Source organism: Dermacentor silvarum, chromosome 1 (assembly GCF_013339745.2).
Source record: "Dermacentor silvarum isolate Dsil-2018 chromosome 1, BIME_Dsil_1.4, whole genome shotgun sequence".
Lineage (NCBI taxonomy): Eukaryota > Metazoa > Arthropoda > Arachnida > Ixodida > Ixodidae > Dermacentor > Dermacentor silvarum.
Window position 1 is genome coordinate 135,740,864 of NC_051154.1, and position 22,820 is coordinate 135,763,683.

Genomic DNA, 22,820 nt, shown 5'->3' on the forward strand with positions numbered 1-22,820 from the left:
AGCAGGGAAAGTAAAAATACGCGTGGAGAAGTCGCAAGCTAAGAAGAAGAATAAAAAAAGGAACTCCTGGGGGCTATTTTTAAAGGATTCACAAATCAGAGCGGTTGAAGCACCCGAGGAAAGTGTAAGAGAGGAGGAAGAAGAAAAGAGAGGGAGATAGCGCGCGTGGAGGGGACGAAGCCGAGAAGATGGGGGCGAACTCTGCTGCAGCAAGTCGACGTTTTTGAGCGGAGAGTCTCAAGTTTTGCCGGTCACATTCCTCGACGTGGCTGGGAAAGGTGATTCCAAAATGGCGGGTCCCCGAAAACCGCCTTGACGAAGCCAGGTGTGCCGTTACGTGTACTGCGTGTCATTTTCGCCGAGCCGGGCTGCGGCTGCGAGAACACACGGACTTCGACATGACCATAGCCAGACAGTCTGTTTTGGTAACAATTGTGCCGCTTGGACCAATCAACCGCAGATGATATGCGCCACGCCTATTGGATAGGCATCATCCGATTGAGCCCCGCCCACTCAAGGTGCCAGCAGCGTAGACGCTGGCATTATTGATGCGGAATATCAATGGAACAGTATTGTACAAACATTGTCAGGCTCCGGATCACGATCCCAGACCTCGAACTGGAAAGACTTGAGCCATCATACAAGGAAAAATAAAAGTGGTTTAAATTTGGTATTTGTTAACTGAAGCGTCTCGCAGTGGACGAGATTTGCTCAGCAGGGTGAAACAATAAAGTACTTCTACAAGCACATTTTAAATATAGCCTAGACTACTCGAAATTAATGTAACATTATTTATGTCCATGAAAACAGAAAATAGATATTACAACAAAAACGCCCGATAACAATCCAAGATACACTAAACAATGCCCGACAGGTAACTTTGCTTGCAGAGAAACACTTTTTTTTTTAATGTCCGCGTCCTTTGTTCTCTTCGCTGACGTGCATCATCGTATGTGTCCAAATGGACGTGTATCCTGTGAAGCATGGCGTCATCCTTTATTTCCGACGACTCGTATACGTCCGAGAGCGGCCGAGCGATTTCTGGCCGCCCGTCATCGGTGCGTGCCTGTTCTCGCGTATATGGCCATGCGCGAGCAACTCGCGCGCCTGCGGCTGCAGCGCGAGCGTACCGGCGGCCGAGCGCCGTCTCCGAGGCATGCTCGCGGCTCGCGCACTGGGCCAACGGCGCGCTTCCCAAAAAGGGCTCCGGTCCGGGAAATCCGAGCTCGGAGCGCGGAGTCCCAAAACGGGCCGCCCAGAGCCGCCCTCTTGCAGCCGGCCGGTCGCGCAGCAAAAAAGCAACGCGCCTAAAGCCTCGCAGGAGCACCTTGTTGGCTGCAGGCGACCAGCGCGCCCTCACGCGGCCAAGTCAGCCCTCTGGAAGGACCTTCAAGTGGCGATCCCGGGCTCTGCTCACTTCGACGTCGAGGGCTCTTACCGCTCACTGGTGTGGTGTGTGAGTTCTGGTTCCCCGGTGCGCGGACCCCAGCCTTGCCCACACTTCGACTCCATTTCGACGAACTCGGCTCCGCTGAAGAAGACCGACCATGTCTGCCAGGACCAGCAAGTACATGTACAAGAGCACCGGAGGCTCTGGAGATATCTCCATCGAATATGGCACCGACCTCGGCGCGCTCACCAGGCTTGAGGTAGGCACGCACCGAGCACGCCCCGGTGGTTAGACGCGTGACGAACCGCCGCTCTTTCGCGGGCTGCGGTTTGTCTGCGCACTGCTTGACGGTGCTCGAGGAGAGCGATTCTTCCAGGCGGGCGCTCTATACATGCACTGGCCGTAATAGAAAGGGGACTAAGCAGAACCCTGGTCTCTCCTTACCATATGCCAATGTTTCAGCTTGGAGACTTGTCTTCCTGACAAAGTCAAGCCTTCTCAACGAAACGGCGGCATTGGCTGAGGCGACGTCTCGGCGCGCTTGTCGAGTGCGTTTCACCAAAGTGAAACGGACCTAGTTAATCGATATCAGGACGCAGTGACCGTCACGGGTATACTTTAAGGCATAATTAAAAAAAAAGCAATCACGACAGCCAAAGGGAAAGAAGAGTGTATGTTGGGGGGTAGTTATACTCCGTCTTGAGAATATTAGCTCCAGCTATGACTGCACGTTTCTACAGTTCTCTTGTAGAGCACAGAGAACGCAATACATATCTGATGAAACTAAAATTAGATTTTAAAGGTCAGACCGCATGAAGTGCGCCCAGTCGTGTGTCAGTGAAAAAAGTTTGGTTGCTAGGCGGAATATTACTCAGCGAAACACTGAAAACTGAGGGAAAATTCAAAGACGCCTAGCTTGCTTGAAAGCCTCCGAACAGACAGAACACATGTAGTAGTGTACCTACATGCTCATGCCCGCTTTCGTAGAGAAAATGAAACGGTCGAATGCCTGAACATAATGTCAATAGCTACGCAGAGATTTATTTTGCGCGAATATATTAACCGACCGACCGAGTGAGCGTAGTCGAGTAAATAACTGCAGGGGAAGGCGGCTTTTCGCTTTCTTTCCACAAGCGGCGTTGTAGAGCCAGCTCAACTTACTAAGCTCCCAGTTTCCAGGAGTCACCAATATGCATTCAGCTATACCTTTCTGCTAAGGTGTTGTCTCACATTTCGATCATGACCTGAGGGGAGTACGGGCGCAACGCATACTGCTTCAAAAGTCGCATGTTTATACTGATTCAGGGTCCATTGTTTGCGCGATGTGCCTGATCTTGTAGAGCTTGGATTGCGCAGAGCTTGCTTTCTGTCGAATACAACGTACATATCGCGACCACTCCGCTTTTTAATACTGCTCGAATACTGTATCTCCGACTTTAAACTTTAAGCACAGACAGCTAACGCATTAAATATTGCTGTTAGGTTGAGGCGACGGGCATTCAAGCCGAGTACTATGAAAATGAAAGCTCCGAACAATATACCGGGAATGCTCAATTACAAGCAAGCACTTGGCAAAGCTTCATCTATTCATTTGCTCGCTTAGTCATTGACCTTCCGTGAATGTTTACGTATGTGCCGTAAAGCAGTAAAGCAGATCTGACAGGCAGCAATAATTCCAGTTCGCGAGCCTGTTTAGGCGTCAAATATTCTTGCTTGATCTTTATATCTTCGCTATAAAGGCGCTGATGGCGGCTTGTACAAATCCTGCCAAATTACGCTGCCTCATTTGGTCATGGCATCGAGTTTCGGGGAGTTTCGCTTTGTTGAGCATCGCAAGTGAAAGAACGAGTTAAAATGTTGCTTACTTTTCAGCGCATTCTTTTTCAAATACATAAAATATTAGGAAAGAAGATTAAGGACCATTTCAACTGAAACTATTTAAACAACCAGATAATTTTACGGAGGCGAGAATACACAATCTAAACTCTGCAACAAATATTTTGCTGTTGTAAACTAAACGATCATGCTGCACGCGTATATTATCCGAATACCTATGTTTCGAAGAATATAAACTTAATATATATAATGCGAATACAAATAATATCATATTAAAGGTAACTTCTTAGGCAGTCGTATTTATGAAAAGGCAAGGACTGTAGGATGAATCAGAACTACTCTCGCTCAAAATTCGTAGGAAAACAAACTTACGCAGCCCTTCCCATAACATTCCCACTTTCTCAACGTAACACCTTTTTTTGTAACCTGTATCGGAACAGTCGCAATAACATTGTGAGCTTAGAAATCAATCGTTTTACCTGCGTTAGCAGCAGTTGAGGGGCAGGCACAGACGTCCTTTGAAATGCAGGAATGTGGGTGGTAGCACCAACATGCAAGACGCAAAAGGGGGCGTTGTGCTTTCTAACAAGCTGCAAGTTCTGCCCTAAAGAACAGGCGAATGGCCGTTGTTCGGAGCTTCAAGTGGCGCTAGTGTCTCTGTCTCGTCTTCGCCAGAGCTCGTTTTGTCTCGTTTTCGTCAGACATGGCGTAAGCTTCTCGAGTGCTGAAATTCACGGCTGCAACGTTTGCGCAAGACAAAAATCCCATGACCTTCTTTTGCCCTATGGCGGCGTGCCTCAGTTTGGAAGTGCTAAAACAGACTGTTACGAAAGGACGCGGCTGCTCTTCTAGCGCGAGCGCACTTCGAACCTCCAGAGTCTTGCATCAGTGGTGTCACCTGGCTCATGTCGCTTGCGGAGCAAGTGGCGAAGGGTTAGGGCAACACTCGCAGCAACACTTTACCGCAGGAACAGTTAGAGAAGCTGAGGAAAACCAAGAAACGCTAAGCATTGCCTCGTGTTCAGCCACCGCAAGATGCAGTGTGTACTTTTTAAGAAAACGATGCAAAATGGGTGATTTTCTGAACTCGTAACAGTAAGCGAACGCTTTAAAAATGTTCTGCCTCATAGATCTGGCGGTATTATGTCTGCAGTGTCTCATGTGGCATACACGCATCTATTGTGTGGGAATGCTCCTTTTTCCAAGCGTTTATGGTCCCGTAGCGGCCATGCACCTGGTCGCTACGGCTTATTTTGCCGGAAGGTTCTTGGTCCAAGCCCCACAGCAGCGCCGGATGCTCTACTTGAAGGCCGCCTGTTGTTCCAAGGAAGGTGCTCAGAGACCAACGCTGAAAAATCCCTGTAGGGCCACCACATGCAACTGAGCATCAAAACAGGGGACAATTCTTAACTATATAAAAATTATGGGCTGTCGGTGGCACTGAGGTATGAGCCCAGTGACTCCGGCCTGTAGAGGTGGATGCTCTACGACAAGGCCGTAGCTGCGATTCAAAAAGCAGCGTCGAAGTACGGTGAAGTGCATGGTTCATCCATGCTTTTAGACTCATAATTAAGCTATCTTATTAAGGTTAAACTATTTAGCTAAGGTTGTAAGGTTAAGCTATGCTATGGTTGGATTAACAATAGATTAACGTTGCATAACATTGCATAAGGTCACATATGTTTATGTAAGAATATATCGTGGGAAAGAACAAAGTTAGTAAATTGATCCACTCGGACTTGACGGTTCATGGTCGTCAATGCAACTTGCCGAAAGCAACGGAAGAGTTAATTGTCGTGACACAATTTTTTATGGGACAAAGTAATATTGTAGCCAAATTATAATTCTAGACAAAATGAATGGCATTATCCCCTGCAAACATTCCCTTGAGTCGCGCCTCTTATGGTTCTGGTGATAGTAATGTCCCCGTGCAAATTACGGCAGATAACCAAATGAGTGGTCACATTCGATCTCACAGCATTCGAAACTACGGGTGCATGCGCGCCTTCAGTCCCGAGAGGCACAGATGCCTGCATCAGTGGACTGAACTGCCAATTCTGTATCGTAAGCTACGGTGGCAACTTTTCGCCTTCTACGGATGAGGGCGTGTAGGAGGTAACACATGCTCTGACACACGCATGAAGTGTGATAGCTGGCATTTAAAGAGCGATACCAACGTAGCATTACGGTATCGTGCCCATGCATGCCAGTAAGCAAGTAGCCTTGTGTTATCTCGCAAATATCTGGTGATGTGCCGCTTGATATCGAGGCGTATCAAGCTCAGCTGTCGCTTCCACTATTACCAGCGATAAGAGGTTGTTTTGAGATGACTTTTCGGATTTGAAAACTATTCATTGCCTTTAAATGGAGGGAAAAAGCATAGAAAGGACAGTAGGAATTATTTTGCTGATAATTAATCATCGCACTTGAAATCTACGATGGCGCATTTGGTTTTCCATTGCTGCTACTACGCCCTACATGCCTTACGATATCTATAAGAAAGGGAATAAAATATGACCCCACTCCACGATTCTGACTTTTGCCGGACCGACAATTATCCCGTGACGCAGCCGATCCGTGTCCTCAATGCGGGAGTAGGAACCGCAACACTACTCTTCAGTAGAAAAGTAAATTTAGTGCTCTAAGTGGGCTATTTGGCCAGCTTGCAATTCTCAACGCATCCCATAAGTGAAATGCGCTTTACGCAAGCCTCGCATGCGCGAAGGAGGAACCTGGAGTAAGCGTCCTAGCCACGTTCTGTTCTAGCCAAGCAAAATTGCTCGAAGAAACTCAACATTGGTATTCATTTTCCTTGAGTGAATTATGACTATCGTTAACTGAAGAAGGTAAGTTGACGTGTTAATTTAGACCCCGAAGTCATCACAGAACGCGGAAGAAAAAAGAACGAGAGAAATATGGTTTTCATACGTAAATGTCGCGCGAAATATCGCCAAGTTCTTTCATAAGTACATTTTATGATAGATTACTAATAAAATGTTATAACTGTACGTAGACCATTATGTAAACCATTTAGTTAATACAACTGATAGAAGAATGAAAAATACTTGCCTCTTAGTGCATATGGGGATGCCGGCAAGGCAAATTTGCAACTTGAATGTTGAAGCCTAATTATGATGTACTAAGTGATCTGCGTGATGCCAAATACTTCGCTTCTTTTTACGTTTTTACTATAAAAAGACATGGACCCACACAAGAACTGTGGATGATGCTTATAAGGAAATGCGCACACATATTACCAGAAGGCACAAATTGAAACGCAAAGGACTTTAGTAATTCATTTGTCAGAAACTGTGCAGTCAATTTGGTCAACAATTAGTTAATGCTTTGAAATCACTACGTTTCGATATGCTGCGAAAGTGGGTCTGGGTGAGCTACGCAGACATGAATATTAACATTCGTTAGCGCCCCTTGTCGCCGACATGCCGAAAAGGAAGTGAATGCTAATTTTTCTTTGATCTTTAGGTGCATTAATCCCCCAGAGTGGGTACGTGCCAGTATTTCCAAAGATCTACATCTACATCTACACCATGGCAATAATCGCTCCGGCGTTGCGGCCCGGAAAACTGCGCGCACTGGTAATTCAGGTTTCATTACTCGACTCGCTTTACACAAGAACAGGGCGCCGTCGTCGGAACGCAAAGCGCAGTACATTAAGCTTTCCGTTGTCAAGATACCTGCGCACAAGGGCGTGCGAAAACTGTGTGCACTCACTACGAATTGAACAGGCGGAAAAAGTGGGAACGTAGTTTTGGTTCGGTTCAGCCGGCTGTCGCACCGTGCGACTCAAAGGCCTAATGAGATGGAACCGGGGCACTTTATTGCGCGTCGCATCCAAGATCGCTGGCCTCAAGCAGGTGACCTGGCGTAGCTTCCGCCACCGGGGCAGCGACCTTTAGGGCCTCCGGAGGCCACCGCTCTTTTCGACGTACGCTACCTGCCGGCGAGGGAGCGACGGTATGCCAGCAAGACCCCCAGCGAGAGAACGCTCGCGCCAGGGGTAGCTCTAAAATTTCAGGCAGCGAGCGAGGTAAGCTGGCGAGGAGCGATCGGGCGTGAGCTCACCAAGAAAGCGCGCGCTCGCGGGCTGCACACCACCGACGGAGGAACCGTCGTCGGCTCCGACGCTAAATTTGGCCACTGGCCGGAGATCCCGTCGGGTGTATTTATAAACGTCAGCAGGTCTCCTCGGCTTGCCAGGCCCTCCTGGGCAGCGGGTGGCGGCGCTGCCGGCTGGAAACAGAGCGTGGCTCTTCGGGCGGGCGGCGCCTCCTCCTCGCCTCGTCTCGAGCGCCGCGCACAACGCGCCGCCACGTCATACGCAACGACCTCTGTCACAGCCGTCCTTTCCGGCCGACCTGTCCTTCTATTTACGCCCGCCGACAACGAGGCGTTCCCCAGTTTGGCCGCCGCCCGTCTGCAGTAGGATTGGCAAAAAAGGCTCGCGTTTGTCGCTCGGCCCGAATAGTACCGGTGCTGGGCTTCACGAGGAAGGCTCGCGTCAGTCCTGACCATCGACGGTCGAGTGTCCTTCGTCGGGCGAAGCAAGGCAGCTCTTCCACAAACGCGACAGTTTGGCTAGTCAGTTTACGCATACGCTAGCGCTCGCGAGGCAGCGATGAAATGTCAGACTGCCAGGCCCTCGCCGGGCAATGACGACGAACGCCAATACGCCAGAGACCAGCTGGGTACTGGGGAGATGGCAAAACTGGCAATTTGCGGACTAAGATATGTCAATTTAGAGCCCACTTTCGGACATTATTCATGCTGTAATTATGAAAACTTATTGAAACTACTGGATCCCATTCCCATGAAAAAAAAAAAAAAAAACTCTTACCTGCCAGTTCTTGCGATCCGATGAAGCGGCGTGTTTAACCTGAACTTATTTTAGCGCAATTTAAGCACGCTAGTGTTCCGCAATTTATGCAAATTTCTGTTATTTTTGCTACTCATCATGTAATAAAAAAAGCGTGATCCTAAGAAAGTTCATAGATTTGAATTATAAGCATGGCATGTTAGTTCAGTAGCCGATTTTCATCATTAATTACAAGCAACCTGTGTATGATTGCGACATACGGGCTTTTGGTTTTTCTTCTGGTGCTACACCGACGGCTCAAAAGACGTGTCTCGACAAAAGAAGCTCGTTTAGCATTTATTATGGAAAGCCGCGCTATTCCTCCGCTCTTCCGCGCTTAGAATCCACTGGAAAGAAGGAACTCAGTCGCGCATTTCCAACACATTCTTAAAGGCAACGACACAAAGGCCAGCGGTGCGTTCTCATTGCCTGAAAGAGGATTCGTCCCTTGTGCGTGCGCGTCCTACGGTGAAACTCGATTTCTAGACTGCTTTCGTAAGGCAGCCGTTTCTCCCATTCTCTTTCATTTACTCCGCCCCTTGGTTCTTTTTTTTTCTTTTCCACTCGAAACACATTATCTTTGCTCAGTATGACAGCGCGCTGTCAGGCAGAACGATGAAGAGAAACACACAAGCAAACAGAAAAACGTAGGAGGAAAAATGAACTTTCAACTGCGGCAAATAAAAACTCGAGACGACAGAAGCAATGACACAGCGAAGCAATTTCAGCTCTTCATCTTTTACTGCGTGATACCCCAACCCCCTTTAAAAGCTGATTGCAGAAGGTTCTGGATTGCAAAACCCACGAAGATTTTCATTCCCGAGAAAGGTAATGGCTACCTAATAAGCGTAACGCTAGATCGACAAAGATAGCGCTCTACCACCATGCATTCCACAAAGGCCATTAAAGAGAACACGCGGAAAGACAGAGAAGAAGAGGGTGAAAAACTAAGCAGGAAGGGAAGACCAAATTAAGCAAGAAAGGCAAAACAAAATAATCAAAAAAAAAGAAAGAGCCACAGTCTAAAATAAAAGCAAGCTCCAGCCGGGCCTTTTCGGTCCCGCCGCCCCGAGATCGAGTTGCCTGTCAGTGGAGCCATCTCGTGGCGACCGCTTCCAACATTAGCGTGCGCCCGGCATGTCACGCAGAGGAAAAAAAAAAAGAAAAAAGAGAGTTAAAAGCGATGAGTGAAGAGTTCTCGCGTCTCAATTTTTCTTCTTATGATATACAATATTCTTTACTTTTCTCTTCTCTTTTCTTTTTTTTTTTGCACTTTCGCGAGAGTGCGCGGACTCGTTATTTGTAATGAAATAGGCGGGCAGTTACTTTCGCCTTTCTCCTCTCCTCGCTCTCTTCTTTACGCTCATCACAGCGTCTGCTCCGCGGATTGCATAGATTAGACCATTTGATAGCTGAACGTCTGATTTAATATTTACGAGTTGAGAGTGATTTCGACGGAGTTTATCTATCTCTATCGGCTTAGGCATCATCAGATTTCCTTCGGAGTAAACGAAATGAAAACAAGAACATAGATGGACGTTTGCAGAAGAAAAAAAAAAACAAAAAAAAACAAGAAGCCAATAAAAGAGAGCACGGAGAAAGCAACAGATGAGCCAAAGATATTCAACCCGCTTGCTGACCTTCTGCTACAACTAAGATTGAAATAAGCGGTTAGGAAAGCCGGCAGCCCCATAGGGCGGTTCGGCAAAGGGCCTCCGGTGCTTGTTCTGGGTCTTCTAAAAGGTATTGCCCAATCAGTCACTCGCAAGGCTTGGAAATGTGCTTTCTTCCTTTCTGTCGGAACGCGTGCGCGGAAAGGAAAAGGGACACCAGTAACGAAACACGATGGCGAGCAGCTCTGTGCGCTTCACATGAGGTGTCGGCACATTGCGCGAGTACACTGTGGCTTCCACATTCAAAAGAATCAGAAAGGAAAATATCACCACGAGGCACTATGGCTATGCAACGTGTTTTTTCTTTTTTATTGCGATAGCAATTATATGGACACTCAAAAGCAGATTTCTGCCGTCGGCGTCGCCGTCGCCGTCGCCGTGAGGTTCCGTATGACGTCATTTGGAGAAGAAATCGTCGCCGCGCGCCGAACGCTGTATGTGCGAGTGAAAGGGCGCGAGGGGCGCGTCTTTCACGGGGAGTGAACGCACGGCGGAGAACAAACGCGCGTCCTGCGCCGTGCTCGCTTAAGGGCTGCAGAAGTAGGCGTCTCTGTTCTCCTTCACAATCACCATGTATGTAGAGCAAACGCGCCTTCTTCCGACGAGCGAGATGCCGTGGGGGAGGGGGAGGGAAGGGAGGCGACGTTTAGCTGCGGCACGCAGTGCCTATTTATATCATTACTCCGTATAGCTCTCTACAAGTTTGCTATCGCAATTGATGCTTCGCCTTTCAGGTGAAACTGAGATAGCGCCAACCTTTCCCTTTCCCTCAAGAACCACTTATCATCTATTTATATCAGAGGCTCCGGCAACAGTCACCAACGCCGCACGCATTTTGAGCGAACGCGGGCAAAACGCCGATGGCGTCGACAACAGTTCTGCGTGTTGCCGATGCTGCTGCATGTCCAAGTTTATACAGCTGATAAAGCTAATATCATTACTCCGTATAGCTCTCTACAAGTTTGCTATCGCAATTGATGCTTCGCCTTTCAGGTGAAACTGCGACAACTTTTTCGTACATCTTGCTTATTGCGAGCAATCAGTGGCTAGCCCTTATACGTTATATCCTAGACTGCAATTTTCTCGTGCTCTGCATGACAGCATTATCTATTAAAAGCAGCGGGTTTTACCTGCGACGTTGGAGGCGAGGCTCATGTGGACATGTTAATGCAGAAATGATACCCATACTTTAGTGCATTCATCATGGTTGAAAAGTTGTTGTTTTGCCTCAAAAGATGTATTTGCAAGCAGAGCACGTGACATGGATATCTTCTTTCTCTTTTTCAGGACAAGCTCCGCCTGCTTCAAGAGGACCTCGAGTCCGAACGGGAGCTCAGGCAAAGGGTAAGAGAGCCGACGGAATGCCTTAACAAGTGCATAGTGCCTTTAATGGGACAGCTCATCTGATCTTTAAAAAAAAGAAAGAAAGAGGCGGCTACGGTGCCTGTATGCTTGCTGTGTATTAGAAATAAAAGTAAAAAGAGGGGAGGGGGGGAGGGAAGGATTTTCGCGAATCTTACTGAAGTAACACAATTTGAGAAGATTTTGTGCCTCTTCCATGAATGAGCTAGTATACACTCTTATTTTTCCTTTTGACACGAGTAACAAAGAACAAAATTTTCTCCCCGAAGTCAGCAGTGAGTACACGCGACTACGACAGCCTTACATCAATATATACTTAAGGATAGGTAAATGAAAAAGATCGTATGCGTTAAATTTTGCAATTTTCACGCCACTAAGGTGGAAAACTTCCATTTTAATCACGCGCTTCAATGCGGTATGGTGTCGTAGCTTTCCGATTTCACTTAGGACGCCCGATGTGCTCTTCACGCTTAGCGCGTTTTCATCCAAGATGGGCTTTATTAAAAAGGGAAGGAAAGAAAAGAAAACTAAGATCTCCGGAGAAGTAACGAGGACCACATGAGACTACTGCTAAGGTGTGGCCGTCTGTGCCTAGGTTATAGCATATATTGAAGAACAGTGACCCCACCCCGCATGACTACGACCTGGGCATAATGCAAGGAACGCGACCGAAGCGCTCGATTGGACAAGAATCTTGGAGCACTACTGTTTCCGCATGTTTCCTAAAGGGTCACACAACACCTTTGTGTGGAAGGTGAACTAAACATTGCATCTGCCGACATTTTCGCACCCACCTAGTACCAGTGAATAGCAACGCCGCGGAGAAACTGCCAAATAAGCGCTAGCACGACAGAATGAGCCACAAGAACCAACGGTAAATGTTTCTAGTCACATACGACGCTAGCAAGAGATTCACGACGCCAGCCGTCCATCTGTACAAGCGGGCGTCAATTTGCCTATATGGCAGGACTCCCGTGAAGTACAGTGAAATATAGTGAAGTGAAGTGCTCTCTGATACCCTTTACTCGTGGGAAAAAGGTGCTGTTAATGTGCAGTACTTAATCTAGCACCTCACGCACATGCAAAAAAAAAAAAAATGATTGCAGGGTTTCCGAGTTTTTGTGATCGCACTGTTAAGAAAGAGAGAAAGGTCTTAATGTGCACGCGCGCGCGCCGATGCTTGAGAAAATGGACGTCGTTGCCCTTTTTAAAAATTTATTTGAGGAATCTGCCGCAAGGTATATGTAGTAAAACAATTAAAAGATGTGCCGAATAAACGCAGTCCTCTGTGGCGCAGGTAGTGCAAACATGAGTTGCACTTTTTCTTTCTGTTTTTTTAGCATAGATTATGAAGCTTACAGTTCTAAAACCAAGCATTAAAGCTCAATGTGGTGAGCGACAACACGTACTGCTGTGTTGGGAACGTCTTGCATGGTTCACGTGCCACCTCTTCGTGCAGATCGAGCGCGAGAAGTCGGACCTGACGGTGCAGCTGATGCAGCTGAGTGACAGGCTGGAAGAAGCTGAGGGCTCTTCGGAGACCGTGGTCGAGATGAACAAGAAACGCGACACCGAGCTGTCTAAGCTGCGTAAGCTGCTCGAGGATGTGCACTTGGAGAGCGAGGAGACCGCGCACCACCTGCGCAAGAAGCACCAAGAGGCCATCGCCGAAATGCAGGAGCAGCTGGACCTCGTGTCCAAGGCCAAGAGCAAGTACGTTATTACAGCAGCACTTGATTCGAGCGCCTGAAGGATATGACCAGGGAGTTTAGCAGGGGAGCTTACCTCTTTAATCGTCTTGCCCGCGGCCACGAACTTATTACTATATTTGCTCATTGTTTCAATTATGCTTCATGCTGTGCCGTGCTTAACTATAGACGGCGAGTGGCCCTTTGCCCTGCGGCGTACGAACGTGTTATTGTTGCATTTTGCGCGACCACTCGATGTGCTCCTTCCATTAGTTTGCTGGCAGCTCGGGACAAGCACCGTCAGGACCCATCCCAGAGAAAACACATTTTTTCCCCTTTGACAAGTATAAATGGAGCAGCTTAGCCTATCTTTCCACATTTGGCCTGAAAGTAGCACAATGTCAGTTCAGTGAGTAAGTATACCGAAATCTACCACCCTAGGCATTCTTCGAAATTTCATCAGTGTTAACCTCCCTGCCTTTCCTTCTTTTTCCGCCTCCTCCTCCTCCACAAGTGGGCTTCTTCCCACATATATTTTACCACACAGCAAATACGGCCGACCTCCTGTTTGAAGCGAAAACACTGCACTGCATGAGTGGGTACAATTGGAGCCCTTGTGACACTTGTCCCTCGTGTTGGAGGAAGGAAAAGGGGCTCCTTTGGCAATAACTGGCAGCGCTTACAGCAGGAGCTCGGCCATCATGGGAGGGCCAACAGTGGCGCATGGGAAAAACCCTACGCAGAATTTCGCAAAAGATAAAGCAAGGTAAACCACAGGACTCAAAGATCAAATAAGGTGCTCACGTCCAGGAAAGCCAGTGGACCTATAATGGGCTGCGACTGTACACGTGGGTATTACTTGCTTCCCACCGACGTGAAGCTTGGCTAAAAGTCACGACTTCAGCTCTAATTATTTGGGTCAATCCCTGCACCGTAAACCTAAAGGGCTGCTAGCAAACCGCCCAGTATTAGCACGTCGACGTACAAATTGACAGCTAAAGCACGCCACGTTGCTTAGTGGTTATGGTGTTAGGCTGCTGAGCAGGAGGTCACGGGATCAAATCCCGGCCACGCCGGCCGCATATCTATGTGAGCGAAATGCGGAAAACACCCGTGTACTTAGATGAAGGTGCACTTGAAGAACCCCAAATGGTCCAAATTAAACCGGAGTTCCCCACTACGGCGTGCCCCATAATCAGGTGGTGGTTTAGGCACGCAAAACCCCATAATTTAATAAATTTTAAGCACATCACGGAATGGCGACACGTTGTATCTTACTAAAAGAATTTTCATCCTTGCTCAACTTTCATGCAATCAGCAAAAGTAGCCCATATTTTTCTCTTTATTGACCTCAGAACGATAGTGTGTTAAGTTCAGGCGCGAAAGCATTTCAACGGCGATAGCACGGCACATTTACTTTCTAGTAAAGGAAATTCGCTTTTTCCTCAGGGCTGTGGCTGTGGCTCTTTTAAATATAGTGATGTTACACTTTTGTTGTCATAAATGGCGTCATGTCTTTCATATTCTGGTAACTGTTTATTTCTTCTACTGCAGGGCCGAGAAAGAGAGGCAGAAGTTCCAGGCCGAGGTTTACGAACTCTTGGCTCAGGTCGAGAACACGAACAAGGAGAAGGTACGACACTTTTCAGAACGACGCCCCCTAAAGGGCGAACGAGTGCCACAGTCGGCGCACGTCTTCAGTGATTGTGTCGTTCGTTGTCTGTTGGCATGCTTAATAGATGAGAATTAAAAAAAAAAGATTCTACAAGCACTTGCCAATCATCTCGGTTACCACAAAGGAGCCGAATTAATAAACTGGAAAATATTGCAGTTATTATGCTAATTTACAATATCTGGCACGATAAACCCAAAAATTTTGGTATGCTGGCGAGTATCATAACGAGCTGACCTCTCTGGAAAATCAGTTTCGAGAATCTAATGGCCGCCGCCACATATAAAATGAAATCAGCAGTGCGTGCCTGCCAAACCTCCAAATGACGATGCACAGCCCGTTCGATGTTGGGTTGCGATAATCAGAATACGAAGCAAAGCTGAAACGATGTGCGGTATGAAAGAGATAAATTTTAAGCGATATCTTACTGGAACCGGGAGATAACATGTTAATGACTGCTAAAAGGCACTTGTGTATGGGAGGCGCACAGAGGAAATGACTTTGCATTAGTTAAAACTCCTTTGCAGATTAGTTGTGCAACACACGTTATTTTACGGCTAGCTTCTTATATGTTTATAAAGAAAAGATAAATTTAACTAAATGGCTAATTACAATACGTTAGGCAAAAACTGCTATGCGCCTCGTACTGCGTATTTTTTATATTCAGTGGTAAAATCTATATCAAAGAATTGTCCTCGTGCAACTAAATAATATTATCGAAGGTTATCCCCATAATTCAATATACCTATGACATAGCACTCTGTAATGAAGCTAAGACAAACTTTAGGTTTCAGGAAGCCTTGTTTTTTCAGATAATGCGTTCTCAAGGCATTAAGAGATTCACCGAACAATTTGATGGCGCAGGTACTTACGCTCAATGAGGCGACGCTCTGCTGTAAGAGAACGTGTCTTGTTCGCAGATCACGATCCAGAAGACCGTGGAGAAGCTGGAGCACACCGTGTACGAGCTGAACATCCGCATCGAGGAACTGAACCGCACTGTCACCGAGGTGACGGCCCAGAGGACCCGCCTTAGTGCCGAGAACGCCGAGTACCTCAAGGAGGTGCACGAACTGAAGGTCTCCCTGGACAACGTCAACCACCTCAAGACCCAGCTCGCCACCCAGCTCGAGGACAACCGCCGCCGCCTTGAAGACGAAGAACGGGTGAGCATTCGTATACGCTGCTGTATTCGGCCGCATATACACATGTGAAAAGTTGGTGAAGCTACAAATTCGGGAAAGGGGTTGCGAAGGAGGGAAACGACTTGCGCCTGTCACACTGAGCCCTGCGTAATCGCTATACACTTGTGCAAGATGCAGGGCGAGGAAAGGCACGCTAGCGTACTTTCGTCGATGCTGCTGCTGAAAGATAACAAAAGATGTCCAGCGTTTAGATGGATACTTCGCACGTCTGTACGAAACAAGAATAAGAATGAGGTGACAAGAATATGGAATGAATAAACGAGAACGATGTGATCATCAGACAGTGGTTGACACCTCTAGTACAATGTACAGATCTTAGAAAAAAAAATGCGTGAGAAAACTTACATGCTTTGCCGAGTCATGAAGGAACTTTTTTGCTTGATTTTGACACAACTTAACCTTGCTACTTTTACACCATGATTATTTGTTGCTTTCGAGTAACAAAAAGAAAAACTGCTTCATAATGCCTCCTCTCTGAGCTTAAAATTTAGATGCTTTTCTGGGCTTCGCGTGATTAGGTTTCTACATCGTTTATATAAATATATCGTCGTAATATAACTATGCCATCAAGCGCGGATCACAAAGCTGCGATCATTAAACTTAACTACTTTTAAGCACATTATATTTATGAAAGTTTAGCATAACAAGAACATTTTTTCTTAACTTAATGAACAGGTTCGTATGTTAAGCGTTTTCCCTTTTACATTGTTTCTCGAGACTACATCCGGTCGTGGCTTAGTCATAATGTGTTCTGCGTGTAGTGTGTAAATCAGTAACCCGCAATAGCGCACAAGCACGCTGAACACGGGTATTTTGAGCCATAAGAATGTATTCATTTGTTACATGGTTTCACTGTTTTGATGTGAAACTGCTTCCAACATTTTTATTCGGAACGAACCATCTTAAACGTTAGAATGGTGGATTTAAATGCTCCCGAAGAGCATATTACATTAAAATTTTCTGAAGAAAGATCCACCGAGTGTGCAAGTTCTGTGCTGTTGTATAGTATGGAATGTTGATTATAAAACTAATATGTTAGAACTCAAAATTTTACGGCACCGGATTGTTCATAGTCTGGAAGGTTGCTCTTATGGAGAAAAAAAAGTCGTTTCAATCATTTACTCGTCGTCCCAGGCAATCCGGGCCATTCAAACGCATCTGGTGGAAGTGATGCCTAGCAGCCAACTTTCAGTGGATTTTCAAACTTGTCGCAAATGTGACTCGAAAGTTTGTTTAATCTGCAGCGCTGCACAAGGTGTTTCTGCCTTTATGCCAGTAAAAGCCGTCGCAAACTCTATTCCGGGTTTAGCCACTTAAGTATTGCCTTAGTGGATATCAGTGCAGAACGCATGCGAGACGAGGAAACACTGTAAATACGTCTTTTCCTTAACTAAACAGTTGTTTGTGCTGCAATTTCGCAGAAACGCGCCAGCCTTGAATCTTCGCTGCACACCCTTGAGGTCGAGATCGAGTCACTCAAGGTTCAGCTGGAAGAAGAGTCCGAGGCAAGGCTCGAAGTCGAGAGGCAGCTGGTCAAGGCCAACGCCGACGCCGCCGCTTACAAGACCAAGTATGAGACCGAAGTCCAGGCTCACGCTGACGAAGTCGAGGAACTCAGGTATGTGGCCCAGCGTTACTGTCACGTGTGCAGCAGCGTCTCTCAAAGAGAAGTACTTCGCACAAGGTTTCAATTGCTTACGCAGAAATGCACAGAAAGGCACAGACCGGGCTCTCTCAATCAGACCCACCCCCCCTCCCACATACATGCATAGATGCATGTGCGCAAATGACGGCTACAAAGTGAAGGGGAAACTATTGCGAGAAGGTGTTCGTTGTCACGATTCTTCAATTTTCAATTGCAATGCTGTACGTTTAAGTACATTCTTTCGACGATGCGAACATATCACGCATGCACAAGCTTCTCGTGTATGTGTGATTTATTCTCTTGCGTATGTCTCCTGCGGGCAGTTGGGGGAAAATGCACAGTAAACTGCACCTACCACCTTGCTCAAGAAGTTCTTTCGTTCCAATGTACTGTTTTATCCAGGCAATAAGAAACTGAAGCAAAAGCAAAATACAGGTAACATTGCTGCCAGAAGAACATTAACCCGGTGGCTGGTACTCGATAACGCTGTTTGGAGGTGTGACACTGGACACGCTAGATATACAGCTTAAATCCGTCAGTCTTTTCAGATCTCGTAAACGAATTCGGCAACTCTACACTACTGTCCATCGCACCAGAACTTGTCCGATCGAGATCTCCATTTCCGCAAGGTGCCATGTATGAATTATGTAAGAGGACTTGGAATATATCCCATATAACATGCTGCAGACCGTACGTCGCTAAGAATGACAAATACAGAGCACTCCGAGTTGACACGCTGAGCTGAAGCAAGAAGCTCAGGACAGCGAGATCGTGGCCGCTCAGTGACGCTGTATTCTGACTGTATTTCTTTTATGTTTTATGTCTGCCAACGTCGCTCACAAAGTAACGGCATTCGCTCTTCCGACGTAGCTAAGAAATTAAATGAATGCGACTGTGCGCCGACAAACAATTTAAGAGCCGATGTGCTCAAGGGGCGGTAAGTCATGTGGAGAGTGAAGAACGCTGCGCCCTGTACGCGCTAACCTGCCTCCGAAGCTTATCCGAAAGCGCGTCTTGTGAAAGCAGAAGCGCTCTAGTTTGCTTCCTTCGGTGCCCATTTGACCGCTGGGGAAGAGCCCGCCGGCCAGCGCCTCCTCTACCAGCCTAATCGGCTTTATTTTCTCACGGACGGAGCACTAAAACGGGAGGAAAGTGCTGATGCCTAAGTTTCGGGCCACCAAACACGGCACTGTCGGCGGCACACTTTACCGCCCTTTGCGTCCATCCCGCGGTCACGCCGGCGCTTCCTATAAAAAGCACCCGGACTTTCGCGTGCGGTTGTGCTTTGGACCAAGTTATCGAATGACCTTTTGCCGAAGTCCCTGCCTTCTACCGCCATATTGGAGCTCCACGACAACGTTTAGCACGACGAGTGCTCACAGTGCTCTACGTAGTTCTTGATTGTATAAGTTAACACGTCCAAAGATTAAACCAGATGAAGGTGCTTTTCTCTTGCTTTGAAGGACGGGCAAGCGACGGTGATGGAAGTAGAGCAGCGATGACAACTTAATGACATTATTTATCGAAATTGCACCAAATAGCCAGAGTTGCCCGGAACAAATGTCTATTGAGCAACGACTTGTTTTGGTTTTCATCAATTCAAGAACGTGACGTTTGTATATTAGTTATCAACAGTCACGACTAGATTGCCATACGTAAGAGGGAATTCCATCCCCAGGTATTGTCAAACGCAAGAAATGAATTATTTACTCGGGTAACTATAAAGCAGTTGAGAGTATAAACAATGGTTTCGCCACATAGGGTGTTAATCCCCGAACAACAAGCTCTAACTTGATCACGCATGGTATTTAGAGAGAGTCAAACAGTGACAGGCGCTGACCAGATTGAACTGATTACGACTGTTCGACTCTCTCAATCAGTCCAGTCGGCAGGAATTGGCTGTTTCCTAATTTGCGAGCTACAATTTTTAGTGAATGTCAAACGAATAAGAAAAGCGTTTTGAATACGAGAAGTTTACGTCCCTTCAAAGCCGCTTCTAACGAATAAAGTATATCGGAGTAAACGGTCGACATTATTTCACTATGGTCCTTTTAGTTTGTTCCGAAATGCGGCATACGACAGAGCCTCCATTTCTTATGCGAATGGACACTGACGTTGTGTTACAAATGCTACAAACGCAATCTGTGTGATATACATGGACTCTTAAAGCTTACGAGGCCTTTTGTTTCACTATAACCTGTGGACATTTATAAAATGTTTTTCTACCTTCTTTTGCACTTTATCACACACCTGATGCGAACGTTACAAAGTTTAAACCACCTTCGGCTTAAAGTGATTCGCGACAGGAAACTTAGAAGCTTTCATAATTCGCTCAATTCATACGTGGACTGCGTTGAAACAATTTTGCCGTTGAGAGCTGGGACGAGGGCTCAATAATTGCATTATTTTGTTTGGCGTCCATTCTGAGCGTGCGTTGTCTTCTGGCCGCACCTTTTTTTTTTTTTACTTTTCCCAGGCGCAAGATGGCTCAGAAGATCTCGGAGTACGAGGAGCAGCTCGAGGCCCTGCTGACGCGTTGCAGCAACTTGGAGAAGCAGAAGTCACGCCTGCAGAGCGAAGTCGAGGTGCTCATCATGGACCTGGAGAAGGCCACCGCGCACGCCCAGAACCTGGAGAAGCGCGTCGCTCAGCTCGAGAAGCTCAACATCGACCTCAAGTCCAAGGTGGAAGAGCTCACCATCCTGCTGGAGCAGAGCCAGCGCGAGCTGCGCCAGAAGGTGGCCGAAATCCAGAAGCTGCAGCACGAGTACGAGAAGATGCGCGAGCAGCGGGACGCCCTCCAGCGGGAGAACAAGAAGCTCGTCGGTCTGTGCTCTACGCAAGCATGCTACTGCCTTGCGCTGATGCTTTACGTGCCACCGAGGTTCTGTATCCGTATCCGCGCAATTTACGATTCCTTTCAGCTTGAGCTGGGCTGAAGGTCACGCTGCGAATGTGGTTGGCATTCAGCAATACTATTCATGTGCGACTTCTCGCGCTTAGAAAGCAGGGGCCAAATCCAAGCGCATGACTGGCTCGCGCGCTTGGATTCTGTCCCAGCTAAGCTGCAAAGAAGTGTGCTTGTGGGAAAGGGGCAAACATAATGTCAGTGCTTACGCTATGCCATGAAATCATAGACATTGACACGTAACTGTGGCGCTTAAGTCCAAGCTTGAGTCAGCAACTTGTGCATTGACAGCCGAGCGCTACTAAACGCAATCCGTACCATAACGTTAACACTAAGGATAGAGACGCGGCCCATGCTTCTACGGTACGTCATGGAGTCAATCTTTGGCTATTATGACGTCAGCGGGACTCTGCTCACACAAAAAGATACAGAAAGTACTACAAAAATGCACTAATCCTCCCTGCAATGGTAATTATGCTAAACAGCAGTAAACCATTTTTATCCTCACTAACCTACCCCTTGATTTGACAATGCTAGTAACGATTAGGGGCGCTATAACGTAAAATGATTCCAAACTGTTTTGATTCCAAAATCTTGACGTCAAATTTACGTAACCGCCGACGCAAGCATCGGGTGGTGACCCGCAGCGTTGTCTGAACAACCCAATCAAACACTCTCCTCGTTTATAGGAGGTCACCTTTGTTCGCTTTCAAAACCAATAACACTGTCTACACTCAGCGGTTTTTGTTATCTAATTGGCTGACAAGAGGCGAGGAGCACGCTCTAGTGGAGAGTGTTTCAATGGGGCCGAGCCAGCACAGTGAAATTAGATAACCGCATGAAGAGGGTGGTGCCGGCTTCTCCGATTGGTCCGCTTCGCCTTACTTAGCTTGCGGTGGCTGGTAGAAAATTGCGGCGGCGTGCAACGGAAGGATAAGAATGCCGCTAAAACGGATCGTCAGCAAGGAAGAGTTGGCAGAGCGATGTCGTATGCATGTCGAAAGGGCTCGATAACGTTTTACTGCCACGCAAAAATGATTATCATGCGCAAATAAATACATGCTCACCGGCAGGTGCGAGTAGCGAGGGCCTGAGTGATCGGCGGGCAGCCATCTTCTATTCCTTTCGGAGCGGGGCAGTCTGTGGCTATTCAGAAAAAAATTCAGTTTTGTTCGGCATATTAATGCATTTTTTTCACCTACACGTCACTTTGACGTGGTGAGTTTTCGCGGTTTTGTGAGGTCGCGTGACAGACAGGCGAAGTGGGCGTAGCCAGAAAACATTGGACCAATAGCCGATGCCTAATGGTGAAAAGGCGTTGAATCAGGAATGATTAGTTTTCTTTTGTGCGGTTTAATCATGCATAATCAGTGTGTACACGTTGTATCAGATGGGAAGCTATCGCAGTTTTTGTGACATCGCGTGACAGACAGGCGAGTTGGGAGTGGCCCGAAAATGTTTTGACCAATCGAGGAGGCTGATTGCAGAAATTGGAATCAAAACAGTTTGTAATAATTTTACGTTATAGCGCCCCAGGTCTCGGTCCCAATTGTGCCTCGAGAGTACAGTGCGAGGGTGAGCACAAGAAGGCTGAGCAATTATCTCCAGCCTACTCAAGCCAAAGTATGGCCACAGATAAGTTTCTCCGCCCTCCTTGTGCTCCCCCTCTTTTAACATCAAGCAAACCAGCTAATGAGGCCTGATTGTTGTTGCTTGTTTTAGTCCTGTTACCTGTCTTCAATAACGAGCCTTTCAGTTTTCGTTCAATCTTTCACGTCACGAAATTCCCGGTGCAATTATTCGTCACCCTCCCGTCATCCTTTCGTTTGAGAAATCAGCCCATTGTAGCCTCCAGCTACCGTAGCAAGAGGACAATTTTAGGGAAATAAAAGGAACCGAAAGAAAAAGCAGTGTAGCACAGCTAAAAAAAAGGAACAGCAGTTAGGAGGTCACAGACGCCGATTAGTTAGATAACCTATCAGACTTATAACTGCTGTAACTGAATAGTTTTTTAAGTGACGTGCTGAAATTGCTAGCCGATAAGACAGAGTTTTAAAGCAACTGTTCTTCGTATTAGCAGATGCTTAACACTGCTGAGTAAAGGTCACCGGTTCCAGCCACCGTAATATCTTTATTACTTCTCCATCTCTGATCTGCTAAGAAACATGGCTAACAAATGTCGCAGGAATGTACACTTCCACTTGAAGGTCCCAAAGCAGTATGGACTACACCTCGGGTAACAAGCAGCAGTGATACGAAACAAAGTTTCTTATAGAACTTCAATCAGAGAAGTTTTCTTTAATGATCCACCTGCCGCCCCCACTTTTTCGCCACCCGGGAAAGGTCATTTTAATTAGATGTTACACTGAAATGATGTACACTACATATGCGTGGATTCGGTCACGTCACAGTTTGCAAGGCACGAAAGGGTAACGATGCGCGCCCGCATTCTTCCTTAAGGTAACGTTCGGCTGAAAAGAAGCTGACGTACGTTGGCTGCCGCGTTGTCTGACTGTTCTGCTGCTCTTAGAATATTTTATTTTAGAAAACAAAGAGCCATGTTTTCCG

General features: G+C 47.0%; 1 protein-coding gene across 1 annotated transcript in view; it reads left to right on the plus strand.

Moving 5' to 3' along the window:
- The first annotated feature begins 1,398 nt into the window (after positions 1 to 1,398).
- The window catches only part of LOC119436076 (paramyosin), a 33,564-nt gene continuing 12,142 nt past the window's right edge, over positions 1,399 to 22,820 (plus strand). Inside the window, exons 1-7 of the mRNA XM_037702823.2 lie at positions 1,399 to 1,649; positions 11,060 to 11,116; positions 12,594 to 12,847; positions 14,377 to 14,455; positions 15,415 to 15,660; positions 17,121 to 17,317; positions 19,821 to 20,170. Of these exons, the coding sequence (XP_037558751.1) occupies positions 1,548 to 1,649; positions 11,060 to 11,116; positions 12,594 to 12,847; positions 14,377 to 14,455; positions 15,415 to 15,660; positions 17,121 to 17,317; positions 19,821 to 20,170 (1,285 nt within the window). The 5' untranslated portion in view covers positions 1,399 to 1,547. The remainder of the gene's footprint in view (positions 1,650 to 11,059; positions 11,117 to 12,593; positions 12,848 to 14,376; positions 14,456 to 15,414; positions 15,661 to 17,120; positions 17,318 to 19,820; positions 20,171 to 22,820) is intronic.